This window comes from Anguilla anguilla, chromosome 2 (genome assembly GCF_013347855.1).
Source record: "Anguilla anguilla isolate fAngAng1 chromosome 2, fAngAng1.pri, whole genome shotgun sequence".
Classification (NCBI taxonomy): Eukaryota; Metazoa; Chordata; class Actinopteri; order Anguilliformes; family Anguillidae; genus Anguilla; species Anguilla anguilla.
The window spans coordinates 35024996-35041565 of record NC_049202.1 but is presented as its reverse complement, the minus strand read 5'-3'; the positions used below and the strand labels follow the sequence as shown (position 1 = coordinate 35041565).

Here is a 16570-nt window from a genome sequence, read left to right as displayed (position 1 = left end):
TTCAGGTTCATATATATCCCTCACGTAGCCTGTTTATCTTCTGTTTCTTGTTTTTTAACCCTGAAAGAAGGCCATGGCATGGCCTATTGATTGTACTGGCATATACTGTATCTGCCTCTTTGTGCTATGGAACCCAGGGTCACAGTGAAAGCATACATTCAGGTGCATCCTCCAATCTCTAATTTTTTTAGTTTTGTGGAGGAAAAACTGTTGGTTTTCTGATGAGAATACATGTTCATGTCTTTCTTTCTTATGGCCATAACAACCTTAAAGAGAAAAACTTCCCATTTCATCTGTCAGCTAACTATTTCTCCTCTATTCTAATGAAAAGTAGTCATGGGACCAAATGACAGGGAAGAACAAGGAAACTATTGTAAAACTGAAATTGAAGTTTTATTTCAGCCAGCGAAACTACAAAACAACAGTTAAAAAAGAGCAGACGAGAGAGTGGAGGAGCCCATACTGTGGCACGAAGGTGGGGAAGAACACAGGGCTGTGCTTGTTGGGGCTTCAGTGCAGATGGTCATGGATCTTGAGACTGTCAGACGCTGTTCCAAGGAGAGTGTGTCATAGGAACCGTTGCATCCTGATACCAACAACATGAAGAGTATGTGTCACAACAAGGATTGAAATTTAAAATATGAAGAACATGGTGCTGTATGTTTATGGAAACGTGAAAATAGAACATTAGAGGGTTGACTTACCTGCTGTTCAACCAGCCATAATGTGTTTGACAAAAGCTAGAAAATAAGCAGGAAAAAAGGGATTTATATTGGTATATGCAAGTTTTCTGATTCATAATAATTAATTAACAGAATTGGAAATAGGATCTGATTGGCTCACCTTCATAGTTGATGCAGCCATTGGTGTCCTCCTGTCCATTGAGCAGCTGTTCCACTTCTCCCTCAGACATTTTCTCACCTGCCAGGGCAAAAACAGGTCTGTTAGTTGTCTAGCCAAGAAGACATGGGCTGGACTTCACTCTCAAATTCATTTTGTGTGGGAATTCATCTTTTAAGTTCCTCTCTAATCTGCTCTCTTTAAGTTTTATCAGTTTTTTCAGAATTTCTTCAGACTTTTGGCGTCCCACCCAGGAGAAGGAAGGTCTCACCCAGTGTGGCAAGAACGTGGCGCAACTCGGCTCCCATGACGGTGCCGTTGCCCTCCTTGTCGAAGACGCGCAGCCCCTCAACAAAGTCCTCGAAGGTTCCCCGGTCCTTGGCCTTAGTGATTTGTTGAAACATGGGGAGGAAGGTCTCAAAGTCGATCAGCTTACTGTTCATGTCTGTGTAAGAGCAGAGAATGGGAGAATGCACTGATTTTTGAGCGCCAGGACCTGATATCCAACTGTCAGTCGGTTTAACCTAAGTAGCATGAGTATAAAGTGATGCTTATTTGAATCAGATGATGGTACATTGTCACTATCTTGAAATTCCTGTGTAAACAGATTGACTTTGAACCTAACCCTTTTGTACATAGTAATTTGAGAGAGTCAAGTTACGTTATTTTTAAAGTTAATTTACAAAGGCAATATACTCTAAAAGTGATTTGGTTTTCCTGTTTGCCTTTGAGACCAAGAAATGTAAGAGATAGATTGTCAGAGCATTCTTGTGAGAAAATAAGGATAAAATAAATAAATAAATAAAAAAGAAGTAGCAAATCAAAGGACAAAATACAAAAAAACACCCTTCTTTGGGATGATTCCTGGTGTCTTGACTGAACTCCCAGAGTGAATATGTAATTTGTGTTTCCTCAGATCATGCCACCCAATCCCAGCGTGATTTCAAACTGACCTTCAGGTTTCGGTTTCCCCAGCACACTCAGGACCTCTGCGTTGGTGGGATTCTGTCCGAGGGCCCTCATGACGTCCCCGCACTGGGCGTAGCTGATTTTCATCTCGCCATTAGGGGTCCTGTCAAACAGCTGGAAGGCCTCCTTGAACTCTGTGTGGAGTGGTATAGCGTACAGGTGAGAGGCACACAAGTCACTGCACTTGTCAACAAGCTTATTAATAAAATAATCCCATGGCATATCATAATTTGTCTTTCAAGCTGGTTGATAAAATGGCAAATCCCATTTTGAATGGTCTATGTGTTAGTTCTAAGGTTATGAAAATCTTTAAACTAAACATTGAAAGAGTAGCATAACTTATCATTTAATGGCAAAGTTATCGCTTTGCTTACCATCAATCTGGTCTGCATTGAAATCACTCTGGAAGAGATACAGAGACCCTAGTCATGATAGCAGCAATTCTTTTCATCACTCAAGCATTAATCAAACAAAACAAAGTCATAGAAAAGATATAGGTAATGTACTGATAGGTGACAGTTTTGATATCTCAAACGGGGATATGTCTTCAAGGGAGCTTTCAACATTATTGAAATGAATGTGAAATGAGTGCCATTTTATTTGGCACCTTATCAACAACCCATCAAAGTTGGTCGAGAAAGCTCAAATTCAATTCAGTCCACGAAGTAGTGAAGATACCTGTACCTTCAGTGTTAGTCTGTGTATTTTTGTGTCAGTATTTAGTAATTAAAGTGATTCAGCATTAGCCAAACACGGCAATCTGTATAGAGGGAGGTGTGCACAGATTGGCCCTCCCTGCAGACACATCCAAGGGCCTGAAAGTCTTTGCATGCAAACTAACACCACTGATGATTGACAAATTGTACCAGGAGTGGCAAAAGTAAATATGTAAGATATGCTATATTTCTGCTTCTGTGGTAGGGCGTCATTACACAGTAGTTTATCATTTCTGTAAACTTTCTCTTATGCGTTCAGTAGGAAAATGTTTTTTGTTTTGTTTTTTTCATAAAAGCACAGCGTTTTAAGATACTGCCCATTGAATATGTTTTTCTTTAATATTTCTGGTGTTGAATTAGGATATGGGACTACATATTAAAACCATTCACAAATGTTTGCCATGTTTGCATTTTGAAGATATTCACCTTATTGTTTATTTTTGTCCTAGAAAATCCAGATTCAGGTATTCTGATTTTTACAAGTGTGGTGTCGTATATTAAAATTTTTACTCTGCAGAAGACAACATGTAAAGATAATCCTACCATCAGAGGTAACCAGTGACGTTATCATGCTTTCCTGAAAAAATATTTTGTGTGTATTGAAGGAATATAGAAACAGATATGCAGCCTGATAAGACTGAAAAAGTAGTGTAAAAGTCACTCTCTTTTTTCAAATAATATTATAGCTAATAAATCAGGAACCATTACTAACCCGTAACATTACTTCCTTAGATACATTAAAGGACATTCTACTCATCCCTTTTTTGCAGGTAAATTAATTGCTGTGTTTAAAATGTTTTTATCAGCACATGATTTTCTAGCTAGAAAAAGTTCAGAAGCACTGTATAAGTGGTGCCTTTCCTTGATGTGACTTGTATTTTTACTATTAGCTTCTAGCTTCAAAGAGACCTTGCTGTCATTCTCTATTGTTCAGTATATCTGCATTAACTCAGCTTTGAAGGTTGAGTGGGGAACAAGCTCTTACAAGTTACCACTACGTCAACCTTTGGTGTTGATGAAGAGCGGTGGATTGTCAAGGTCAGATCTGGACAGCAGTTACACCGCATTCCTATACATATATCTTGGTCTAAGAATATTACTCGCTGCTCACGGGGATTAACGAGAAACCATATCTCCGTCTGTCAGTCCTGGTGGTAAGATGGAAGCTAATTTAAGAACAATGGGAATGTAAAGCTGCACACAAAGACCTGCTAATAAGGCAGTAATCTGGTTGGTTGGCTGCTCGGAGCTTCCATCTGCACTTACGTCATCCCAGCATGCCACTTGTTTTTATAAACTTCCATTCTTAATGTATACCAAATAAACAAACTGCAGAATGTTCAGTTTATTCGTGGCACCTTCATCATGTCACTGCCTTCTGTCTTTAACAAGTATTTCAACACATCAAACTGCATTCGTAATAATCCCTCAAGAAATAGTCAGTGTCCTTGATTGTTCAAGAACATGAAATGCTCAATTCAAAATTTCTCAGATCTGGAATTTAGCCAAACTTATACTTTTCAAAAAATATATTAAGAAGTCCTAAATTGCTAACTCACATCATCCACTATTATTGCTTTATCTACGTTAAAAATTGTGTTAGGGTACATGTACTGAAATTGTGAATAACTGTCCTATGAATAGATTTTGCTTGGGTTGCTGCATGTTGCCTTGCTGTGTTATTTGCCTTTACATAGGTAACAATCATGTATATCATAATGAGGGGAGCTGCTTGGTAAGTCTTTCAGCTTTTTTTGCTCTACAGCCACATATTTTTATTAATATGTTTGCTATTGTATGTTTTTTGTGTTTTTTAGTATGTTATATGTTTTACTGTTGTATATTTTGGTATTTTTTAACTTGATATGTGTGAATAATCGAACAAACAAACAATCTTGTTTGTAGAATAACAACACTCTCCTCACTCCCTATTACAAACCCTAATTTGAGAGTTGCAGGAGCTGGGTAACTATTCAGACCGAGTAATACATATTAATGTAGTTTCAATGTGCACACCTTTGTAAGCTAATTTGAATAGGAGCGATTCTTTAATAACTGTGATGAAATTATGTTAATTTTTCCAATATAACTTAATTTTCTTTACTGATGGATCAACCGACAAACACCTATTGGAAGTTTGGATTTTAGTAGATTTAGATGACATGTTTAAGGTTCTCCCATCACAAAAAAGTCATTCAATTATAAAATGAAGAGTACAAAACAAGCAGTGGCAACAACATCAACATCACAGATCATCTTTTAGAATTCAACAATGAGTTTGAGGTCAGATTTCCCAAGCCCCACTACCAAGTGATTATTGTGGCATAATCCCAAGTTAACTGCACACTCAGGCTGACATTTGGAATCTTGTTTGTTCAGCTGATGCTGGGAAAACTTGAGAGAGCCAACCGCAGTAATCCGGCTGTCTCAAACTCATTTCCTTCTGCACAGACAGTGCAGCCTTTGTAATGCCGCTGCTACTGTAGCCCAAACACAATGACACAGAGTGTAAGCACAGCTTCTCCTGAAATAGAGCTGCACACAGTGTACCAGATGGTGATGATGGCCCTCGATTGCCTCAGGACATGCAGGAGTACAGACTCACGCGCAGGCTGATGGTGTGCAGATCTACCCCATGCAGGGACACTCACCGAGATGATCTTGGTTGTGGTGACGGGCTCCTTAGGGGGCTCGGGGGCCGGTGCTGGTGCTGGGGCTGGCGCTGGCGCTGGTGCTGGCGCTGTTGCTGGTGCTGGTGCTGGTTCTGCAGCGGGCGCTGCCGCTGCCGCCGGTGCTGGTTCTGCCGCTGGTGCTGCCTCTGGGGCAAGAGCCAGTGACGGTGCTGGTGCCGGTGCCGGTGACTTTGGTGGTGCTGGTGACTGTGGCGGTGCCGGTGACTTTGGTGGTGCTGGTGACTGTGGCGGTGCTGGTGACGGTGCCGGTGACGGTGCCGGGGCCGGTGCTGCAGCCGGAGCCGGAGCAGGAGCCTCCTTCTTCGCCTCAGGCTTTTTGGGGGCCATGGCTCAGCCTTTGGGAGCACGGAAGAGAAGAACTGACACAATGGAATCCGCTGCCAGGAACAAAGGGCTGAGGTCAGTCTCGTGGATTTATATACCCAACCCCTATCTCGCACTTCAGAGAGGCGAGGGGCGAGGGCAGGGGCCCACCCCATCAGAGCCACCCCAGCATACTATAAAAGGAGAGAAAGCTGAACCCCAAAAATTCCCACCTCAGAAATGGGGGGCCTATTGTCGTCTAATCACGTTCCGCTCACCCTATTATCCTGCCTCTGCCCACCCTGTCCTCTATATGAGGGGATACCGATAAAGCAGTTATTTTTCTCAGGCTGAAATCGATTGCAAACAGTGTCTGAGTGAGTAGGGGCTTACAAAAGTATGCATTGCTCTTGTACAGAAGCACAGGCAATACACAAGGGATGCGATGGAGCAGATGGGGGAGGATTGTCGGCGACGGGGGTGGAGGTTGTGTCCTGTCTTTTTTTAAGCACTTCTGTTGAAATGTTAATTCCATGCCTCTTGATATGCACGCCTAAGAAACAGAATCTTTTTGCCATTTCTTTACTTAGCCAGCCAGGGCTCCCATGAGTCAGAAGGTACAGTATGTCCTCCTTCTTCTTGAACTCATAGCAGAACACATAGCATCACTGCGGTTGGACCTGAGAAATGTGGGCATGTGCCAAATCATCGTCACCCAAGGAGTGCTAACTGCGAGGGAGGAGAAAAGAGGCTAGAGTCCAATTTTGCTGAAACCGAGAAAGCACGTACTCCTTTCTCCTTTTTCAGAATTATATAGGAATTTCAATCATGACAAAGTGTCTTTACAAATGGGGTAACATATCAAATCTGAATAATTCAAACCCAAGATATGACTTACTATACTGTACTACTGCCATACTATAGTTTAGGAAAATATTTTGGGACTGCACACAGTCATGGTTCTCACTAAAGGCAACTGTGAACTTTGAGTGCTTCGTTTGCTTCGTGTTTGCGGGACCCCTAGCTTCTAATGCTTAAACACTTAAACACCCAGGGGACAGGCCACATTCCATGTCTTTGACCGTGTGGTCTAGTCAGAGCCCGCTAGCCACCTGCTGGCCCAGCCTTTACATTCCCGCTGCTCCTCTGGGGGGTGAACTGGGCGGGGGTGTGAAGATAACTTTCAACGCCGGCCTGGAAAATAGTCCAGCTTATATAATGTACAGCAGTCACTGCTTTTTCATTCCAGCAATTACCAGAAGCTTCTATTGCTGGCCACTGCTGTCTCTCTTGGCAATGTTCGTTCATGTCATGTTACAATTTAGTACTTACCAACATAAAACTTTACTCAGTAAAGTAAAAAAAAAAATAATAAGAGCACCATTTGATGCATTAAAAACTAAATGTCATATTATATATAGTGCCATGAAAAATGATTTGCCCCCCTTCTTATAATTGCATTTTCATCACACTGAATGGTTTCAGATCTTTAGACAAAATGTACTAGTAGACATGTAAGGGTAAGCTGAGTAAATGCAAAATGCATTCTTTAAATTATTATTTCATTCATTTAAACCTCACTCATATCATGACCATCAGAGTGAAGTAGTTACCACAAAGTTTCTATAAGCACCCTATGCCACAAACAAAAGGTAATTTCAGGAAGAAGTTCTAGAAATATATCATTCTGTTAAGGGTTACAAAGTCATTTCTAAGGCTCTGGGACTCGGGGTGACAGGGGTGAATCTTCCCAGGAGTGCCCGGCCTGCCAACATTTCTCCTAGAGCACAGCGACAACTCATCCAGGAAGTCACAAAAGATCCCGGAAGAATATCCAGAGCACTGCAGACCTCTCTTTAGTCTCAGCTAAAGTATGTTTTTATGACTCCACAATAAGAATGAGACAGAGCAAAAATGAGATTCATGGGAGTGTAGCAAGGGGGAAACCGCTACTAACATAGAGAAATATCAATGCTCTTATTTTCAAAAAACACCTGGATTATCCCCAAACCTTTTTTCTATAATGTTGTAAGAACAGATGAGCCAAAAGAATAAGTTTTTGGATAACATGGGCCCCATTATGTCTGGCATAAAGCAAATATACAATTTCACAGTGCAAACATCATACAAGTATGGCAGTGTGATTTAGAGATGCTTTGCTGCCTGAGGACCTGGATGCTTGCCATTATTGAAGGAATCATAAATTCTTCTTTGTGCCAGAAAAGTCTTAAGGAGAATGTCCAGTCATCTGTCTGTGAGCTGAAGCTGAAGCGTAATTTGGTTATGCAGCAAGACATTGATACAAAATATAAAAACAAGTCCACATCTGAACGTCAAAAAAGTTTTGAAGTGGCCTAGTCAAAGTTGAACCCAATAGAGATGCTGTGACAAGGCCTGAAACCCAGCAGTTCATGCAGAAAACCTACTAATTTGTCTGAATTTTAGCAGTTCTTCAAAGAAGAGTGTCCTAAATTCCTCCACAGCGATGTCTCATTTTGATGAAAATGTTGAATATTACATTTTGTTTAATGATGTGAAACCATTCAGTGGACTAATATGCAATAATGGAGGAAATCAGGAAGGGGGCAAATACTTTTTCACTGCACTTATATTTTGAGCTTACATTTTATTCTTACAGCATATTAAATTTACGTTTCTTCACAATAAACTTAATTTAAACACACCAAAAAGTGTGAATCCTCGCTCACCTAAGACAATGCCTCAAACAGACAATCTGCTGCAGTGAGTGTTTGCATTGTAATCCTCAAACAGACAAATTATTGCAGTATGTGCACTGTAATCCTCAAACAGCCAAATTATTACAGTATGTGCACTGTAGTCCTTAAACAGACAGACCACTGCAACGTGTGTACTGTAGTCCTTAAACACACACACCATTGCAGTGAGCGTGTGTACTGTAGTCCTTAAACACACACACCATTGCAGTGAGCGTGTGTACTGTAGTCCTTAAACACACACACCATTGCAGTGAGCGTGTGTACTGTAGTCCTTAAACACACACACCATTGCAGTGAGCGTGTGTACTGTAGTCCTTAAACACACACACCATTGCAGTGAGCGTGTGTACTGTAGTCCTTAAACACACACACCGTTGCAGTGAGCGTGTGCACTGTAGTCTTTAAACAGACAGACCACTGCAGTGTGTGCACTGTAGTCCTTAAACACACAGACCATTACAGTGAGCGTGTGCACTGTAGTCTTTAAACAGACAGACCATTGCAGTGTGTGCACTGTAGTCCTTAAACAGACAGACCATTGCAGTGAGCGTGTGCACTGTAGTCCTTAAACAGACAGACCATTGCAGTGTGTGCACTGTAGTCCTTAAACAGACAGACCATTGCAGTGTGTGCACTGTAGTCCTTAAACAGACAGACCATTGCAGTGTGTGCACTGTAGTCCTTAAACAGACAGACCATTGCAACGTGTGCACTATAGTCCTTAAACACAGAGGTCTGCTTTGCCCTCTGCTGGGCTCTGCTGAAACTCACCTCAAAAACCAGAAGCAGGTATAATCGTGTTGGTCTGAGAAAAGATATGCTTCCACTGAAAAGCTCAGAGTGGACTAGCACCATGTTTTTTTAACAAATGCCAGCAAATATCTGGATATGCAAAACAACTGCATTCTTTTGACAGTTTTGAATTGTGTGTTTTTTTGTTTTTTTTGTATTTAGGGATTATAGTACTTTATTGTTAATGGTGTCTTTTCTGTATTTTCCCCAGGCCACATTGTGCCCATTGGGTATTAAAACGAATAATTTCCAGGTCTTTATCCATACTCTATTCCTGAAACTGAATTGAGTGAATGATGCAGTCAAACTGAAGTTAGAGCGGAGTTCTTTCAAAGAGCAGTTTAGTTTTCATACTCACGATGGTGTGCTTGGCCTGATAGAGAATTCCTCCTCATTTAATGCACATTTGATTTGTGCATCCAGGACAATACTGCGCCTGCTATTTTTTGAATTCACAAAAGTAATTTGCATATCTTGTCATCCTTTTAAGTCTAAAATGTAAGTGCATTCAACCTTTAAATGTGTGATTGTGTACTGTTACTGCTGTGTTACTGCTGCTCTGGAGAAAGTTGTATACCTGTTCTGGTTCAGCCTGTCCTCTGGGGATGTAGATAGATGGATGAGAGAGACAGAGCCTCGGGGCTGCATATGTAGAAAACAACAACAACAACAACAACAACAACAACAACAAAATATTCTTACATTGGCATTTTCTTCAGGCTGTCTTAACATAAAGATGTACCTAACCATCTGTGAATTGAGCATCAGAACACCTACTGTTATAGCGATGGGAAACTCATTTAAACACTCTCGGATGAAGAAGAAGGCAGTACTGGTGTTTGTGTATGTGGAACACTGCTGCTTATTTATGCTTTACGAATCCACCGCGTATTCCCTGTCAAAGACAGGGAAACATCCAGAACACTGCGAGAAGCTGTAAAGGTGTCCCTCAGGTCTCAGCTGAAAGTTGGTTTGTGTTTCATAAATAAAGCATTACAAACATCAAGTTGAAGAAGTCAAGAACAGTCTAGAACAGTCATCAAACTGACCTATCCACAGCTCTTTTTATTTTGTTTTGTGGTATTATTATTCCTGTATAATATTATATTTGTCTCTGTTAAACATGTGAAACTTTTCTTATCGTTACAAATGCAGTTAAACACTGCAACAATGATGGCTTCCCATACATCTCCAATCCAAGAAGACAGTGCAACAGGTCTCCAGGGATGAAAAGTCCCTGGAAGCAGATTCGTTTTCAGAGCTGAAGGCTTTTTCGGTTCGTGAGGAAATCATTATTTTTGTTTGATTAGACAGTTCTACTGGATCCATTTGTGCTCTGTTAATGTATTCCCTCTGCACCTGTTAGAGAGTCTCTTGATCCTTCAGGAATCTGCTGTGCACACGGACCTGCATTCATCTGAACCTGTTCTCCTCCTTCATCCTGCGCGGGGGGGCAGTGTTCGTGAAGGATGCGGTGCTGTTTGCTGACGAGAGCACCGACCACTGCACTGTGTCTACTGTAAGAGCAATTGCCACTGAGCAGCAGCCTTTGTTGTCAGCCCCGGTGCATGCTGGGACACACTCAACAACAGGTCACAGATTCCTCTGTGCTGTAGTAACTCTGCCTTTGTTAATGTTCAATACTCTCTCATGTGAAATGTGGGCAGGCATTTATTGTGGAATGATTGTACTGAAGGGTTTTAGTTATTCATAATACCCCTATATGGTCACTTCTTTTTTTAAAACTGACCCCATTATATGTATAAAACAGCACAAACATTGTCTAAAATATAAAACAGAAATATAAAATACAGTCTAAAAACATTCAACAGCTCTTGGGGTGGGTTGGTTACTCAGTATAGTGAATAATAGTGGCAAGTTTTGTCACTGTTTGGCCTCCATCTTTGCACTCTGCTTCCTCCAGGTTGGCTGTAAGGTGGCAGTGGCTCTCTTCCAGTACTGTGTCCTGGCGAACTTCTTCTGGCTGCTGGTGGAGGGGCTCTACCTGCAGACCCTCCTGGTTTTCACCTTCACCCAGCACAGGAGATTCTTCTGGTGGTACATCCTCATTGGTTGAGGTGGGGGCCAGCTCACACCTGGAGTCCCAGGCCTACTGGCTTGACTCTAAACAGGAGTGATTAACTGCCAAATTAGCCATTACACACTATGCATAATGAGGGCAAAATCATGTAATGGGTAACAAATTACTGTTTTGACAAGGAGAGAACGTAATTAGGGGGGAGAGGTTGGTATCTACTTGTTGTAGCATACATTTTAAAGAATGTAATTTCTGTTACATTTCTCATCTATATTTTCTGTGTTTTTGTGCCCTGTACCACCTGAGCACCAAATAAGGATAAACTCATAGAACATTCTGGAATATAAAACAAATGAAAAGTCAAATATCAGGGTATTGAATATTTAAAGATACCATTTAATTTATATTAGGTAATAACAATGTTTATCAGGGAAATAATGCATCAGTGTATATTGGCATTCAGAGAACATCTATGATGTAGTCCATTATTCATAAAAATGGACTACACATGTATTCAAATTGTGTGTGTGTGTGTGTGTCTGTCTGTCTGTCTGTCTTTTTTAAGGATCTCCCTCGATAACCATTGTCATCTGGACAGTATTTAAGATTCAGTATGACAACACAGGGTGAGTATTACCATAATTCTAAAATCAAATATCAGGCATATAACTGAGAATGTAGGTCACAATGATAAACCAAAAGATGGTTTATCATTGTTTTACTTACTGCTTTAAATCTAATTTATAATAGCCACAACATTTTCTTACATGATTTCTTTTCTCCCATGGATATTTCTCCTTGAATTGTTTATTATCTAAAACTATGTTTCATTTTTTGATATATCATATGAATGCCCATTTTAATATGCATTATATCTTTTTGATGTTTTCAAACAGACTTTTAAATTAGATTTTATTTCACAGTGTACATCGGTGATTGGTCTCATTATTATAACCCTGGAAAAGGGCGGCAGCTAATGACATCATTTTAAAAAAGGAAGAAAAGAATCCACTGTCTACAGGCATCCTGGTTGCCATAGTAACAGTTGTTGTCTGTGTTCCTGGCAGGTGTTGGGACGACCTAGAAAGCGCCCTCTGGTGGATCATTAAAGGACCCATCCCGCTCTCTATCTTTATAAGATTGGCACTTCACAACCTACAATACAACTATAATTCCTTAACAACCAACCAGCTATCCATACTATTCCGATTGTCTAATAGAGTACTTCCCCTCCTCAGCTCAGCAGTTGGTATAATTTACTGTCCATTAAAAGCAAAGTATGCTTCTAAACTTGACATGTCATGTTTGCGAGAATGCTATCCATGCAAATCCATTGAAGTGTACACACAAATATGGGGGAAATGTTTTTTTTTATAGGGAAAGCAATAACACCTGATGTTTTCTTATATCCAGGTAAACTTTGTAGTGTTTGTGAACATCATCAGGATCATTGTTCAGAAGATGAAGATGCCAGTAGTAGAGGGAAGTGAGAATCCACACTACAGGTGAGCGTCAAGCGTTCAAAGGCTTTTGAAGCTGTCTAAGTCAGGCCTGGGGACGAATCCTGTTCGTGAAAATCACTGGATGAAGTAAAACACAAATATTAGTAGATTTCTGCTTGAGTGAGAGTAACTCACCTTGAAAGTCCATTGAAGTGACGACCGAGACCCGAGTCAAACTCGGACATTCAAAAGGTGAAATAGCGACAGCTGGTGCAAACAATGATGTACTGACCAATGGCAGGTAACAAGAGCTTGTGTGCGTACTGTACATGTGTATATTTGTGTTAAAATACATCAGGAACAATTCAAGGAAGTAAACTAAGAAAGAACTTGAGCATTGAAGTTTCACGGTGTGTGTGAAATCTTGTACGCCCCTCACACACTTATTATTCCTTAAACAAATTAATATAGAGTAAAATACATTGGCTGTAACATGATATCTAATGGGGAACTTTAATTCAAGTTCTGTGTCTTTTTAATTTGTGTTTACTTAGATGTCTTACTTCCACATCCTGCATCTATATTCCCTACCCAGAACCTGCATCCAAAACACACCAGTTTGACTCAACCAACAATATTTTGTGCTTTTTTTCCCTATGTTTCCCTATGCACATTGAGGCCACAGAAGATCCATACAACCTGTGATAGCGGGCATGTATTCAATGATAATGTACAGTCTTATTCAAGGTGACTTTGGGCTTATTTTTTTTCAAAGTCACTTTATAAAAATTAAGGAACACAGCTGGTGGCTTGTTTGCCGGGAAGGCAAACTGCAGAATATTTGAAAGGTTATCAATGAAAATTTTGATTCTACTTCAGACAGTAAGTACTGTCCCAGGTCCCATTCACAGTCATCTGTTACCATGGCTTCACATTTTCCACAGACACCAAGGTGTCAATGCTAGCTGAAGCAACTATGTGCTGTCACTGTCTTTTTATAGCTCCTTCTCAGCATATGCTGGCTCAGAAGGATAGAGGCTAATGTCCTCATCCCAATCATACGATCTGAAAGTCATCAAGGGACCTATTTGGTCTTGGCATGTTTCACCAGCAATGATAGGTAACACAAACTAACTATAAGTACAGTTTCTTATTTCCTTCCCTTTTCCTATTGGGTATTAATTTAATTGTTTGCTTGTTTGTTTGAATGTCTGTTTGGTTACACCTATCCCTGTGTAGGAGGCTTGCAAAATCCACCCTGCTGCTAATCCCCCGGTTTGGGGTGCATTAAACGGTGTTTGCGCTCTTCCCGGAGAACATGGGCTTGGAGGCAAGGCTCTGCTTTGAGCTGGTTCTGGGATCCTTCCAGGTACGGAGCTCTTGAACTGCCCCCTGCTGCTTGGCTCACACCAGAGCTTCCTCAAACCTCCAGACCTGGGCCCAACACTTAAGCAGTGTTCGTAAACATGCATCATAACTGTGCCCAGAATTTGTTTGCCCGTGGTGCTTATAAATGCTAATCAGCTGAGCTAGATGCAGAGAAAGCACATTATCCCTACCACACTCCCTGGTCCTTGCACTTCTCTATGCAAAGCCATTGGTTCATCAGGAGAATCACTTGCAGCTATGATCACCTGTTATAAATCATATACAGGCCTTGCTTTCATCAGCACTCTGATCAATATTTAGCCGGGACACAGTACTGGAAGATCAGATCAATATCTTTCCCTCCGTACATAATATACCATTGCCACCTACATAGAAATGGCTGAAGAGCTTTGGAGCATAACTGCAGTCAAAGAGTAAATATTTTTCTCACACTTCTGTCACAGTTCCTCTCAGAAACAACAATGTGTAAAGATATTCTCTTTTTGACATTACCCTTCCAGTAATGCCATACTTGCAGTTTTCTATACAGTGGCTGTTTTTGGCTATTATCACAGAGAACTGAACAATATGCATTAGATGTGCAAGCATTGAATACTTTCTGTTTTATTGCAGGGGTTTGTTGTTGCATTGCTCTACTGCTTCTTAAACGGGGAGGTGAGACATGTTGCTTAAGATTTTTTTATTAAATCTACTAGTGTCATCTGGCACAGGTACAGGAGTAATATTGAGCTGGTCATACCTTTTTTGTCAGGTTCAGAATGAAGTGATAAAGCAAATGCGGCGATGTCGGCCTACTAGTGGCAGCAATGCCTTCGACCTGGTGATCCAGGATTACACAGCCTAGAATGGAATCTCAGCTCACAGCATCATTTGTCAGTCTCTGGTTGTCTTGTTTCAATTGTGTGATTAATTAAGAGAATTAATCTTCATTCATTTAATTCACGGTATAAACTCAATGACTGCTGATGTTGTTATTATTTTTTCCACTAACAAGATGTTTGTTCCAAGATTGTACTTGCCCTTAGAAAATCACATTTGGTACTTGGTACTGATGACACATGCAATTAGCACATACTAGCATGAAGTTGAGCATCGCACAGCCTTGTCGACACAAGGTTGGAAGTTAAACAATGGCTTGTGATGTTCACCACTACTTGTTTCTTATTATTTTCAGGGAATATTTCACAGAAGCTAAAATATTATTTGTTTACGATGTGACAGTCAAGAATTAAAATGAATCAAACAATTTTTAATTGTACTGTCAATGTTTATTTATTCAATTCTAGGCCCAGGGGACATATTGAAGCATAACAAATTAGACACCCTAACCATGGCTACCATTGCTGAACATTGTGCATCTCACATCTGTTTCAGTGCTAGATATTGTCAGCAGATGGCAGTAGTGAGATACATGAGGTACTGACTGATGACTTCATAATGGTTCAGACACTACATTCTGCAGCACTCGGGTTCTCTTTAATCTAATTGCCTGCAATGCACTTTGTGATTAACTTTGATACATAAATTGAAACAAGAATTATTTTTGATTCTTACTCGGAATTATCAGTTTATATGACATGCTGTACAAAGTGATTCAGTGTTGGTTTGTCTGAAAAATTATAGTTCACTCTGTTCTGACTCCTTTGGAACTTTTGAAAAATATAAACAAAAAAATTTTTTTAATGGGATCAAACTTAATTTTCCATTGTTTGTTTCAGGGCTTAGTTTGTGTCATCTTCTTCAGTCATGTTTTCACATTGCTTAAGGAGCTTGTATCTTAATTTAACGTCCTTACCAGCCAGTGAGCACAAGCTTTATGCAAGAGAGGGAGAGTTAGCAAGTGTCCAACCAGAGCTGCTGCTGTTCGCTTCCAAGAAAAGTCTGCCCATTATGTCAGAATATCATAGAGCGATCAGGGCAGGATTAAATATCTCCTCAGCTGCTTTATCTAGATCAACACAGGCTAGAGGGAGTATGCAAGAGTCTTCATTTGTGACCAGAGTGAGAGAGAGAGAGAGAGAGAGAGAGAGAGAGGCGTGTGCATGTGTGTGTGCGTGTGTGAGAGTGTGTGTGCGTGCGCGTGTGTGTGAGCCAAACGCGAAGTTTACGTAAATAAGTTACACTTTTTCATAAATGGGAAGGTTCCTTATCGGGGTCGGAAACTAATTTTAAGAGTCGGAAAAGCATGGAATATCTGAGTCAATATAACCATCTGTAAAATCATTTAGTAGGCTAGGTGTCCTTTTCCTTGGATCGGATAAAATGGCACTCGCCGAGAAGCTTGATATCCTATTTCAATTAATGGGATTCTTCTCTAAGGCTATGTATGCTATAGGCCTGCCGTTGTCCCCGTTACTGCAAGCTACGGTTTAACTGCGTTATTATACCGAGAGAAAACTCTGCTGGGAAAAAATTGATCCTCTCATTGTTTAGATACCCGTGAGCTAGCTGTCAATGAGTCTTCAGCCGTGTAATCGCAAATGCGCTCAGTTCCCCATAGACCACTGGATTACACGCTTACTCGCGTCTGGAGGCGGCGCTGTTTAAAGAAATATGTTGCGCTTCTGTCTAATTTGAAATGGATTACTATAAATGCTGGAGCCGTACTGGTTCTTAACCTAACGAGAAGGGCTGAAACCTTGCCAAAACG

At 40.6% G+C, this 16570-nt stretch overlaps 2 protein-coding genes across 2 annotated transcripts; one reads left to right on the top strand and one right to left on the bottom strand.

Annotated features, from left to right (window-relative positions):
- Window positions 1–374: 374 nt before the first annotated feature.
- zgc:163073 (uncharacterized protein LOC100037358 homolog) lies at window positions 375–5610 on the bottom strand. Its single transcript, XM_035403298.1, has 7 exons — window positions 5177–5610; window positions 2184–2211; window positions 1794–1943; window positions 1112–1285; window positions 844–921; window positions 705–740; window positions 375–586 (listed from the first exon to the last, which is right to left on the bottom strand). Exons 1-6 carry the CDS (start codon window positions 5543–5545, stop codon window positions 712–714), a joined length of 828 nt encoding a protein of 275 aa, XP_035259189.1. The 5' UTR covers window positions 5546–5610; the 3' UTR covers window positions 375–586; window positions 705–711.
- On the top strand, window positions 5544–14764 carry ghrhr2 (growth hormone releasing hormone receptor 2). Its single transcript, XM_035404227.1, is given in 9 exon segments — window positions 5544–5617; window positions 10438–10570; window positions 10976–11129; window positions 11655–11715; window positions 12157–12232; window positions 12503–12594; window positions 13771–13900; window positions 14533–14574; window positions 14672–14764. Coding segments are annotated over 9 exon segments (855 nt in total).
- Window positions 14765–16570: the final 1806 nt, after the last annotated feature.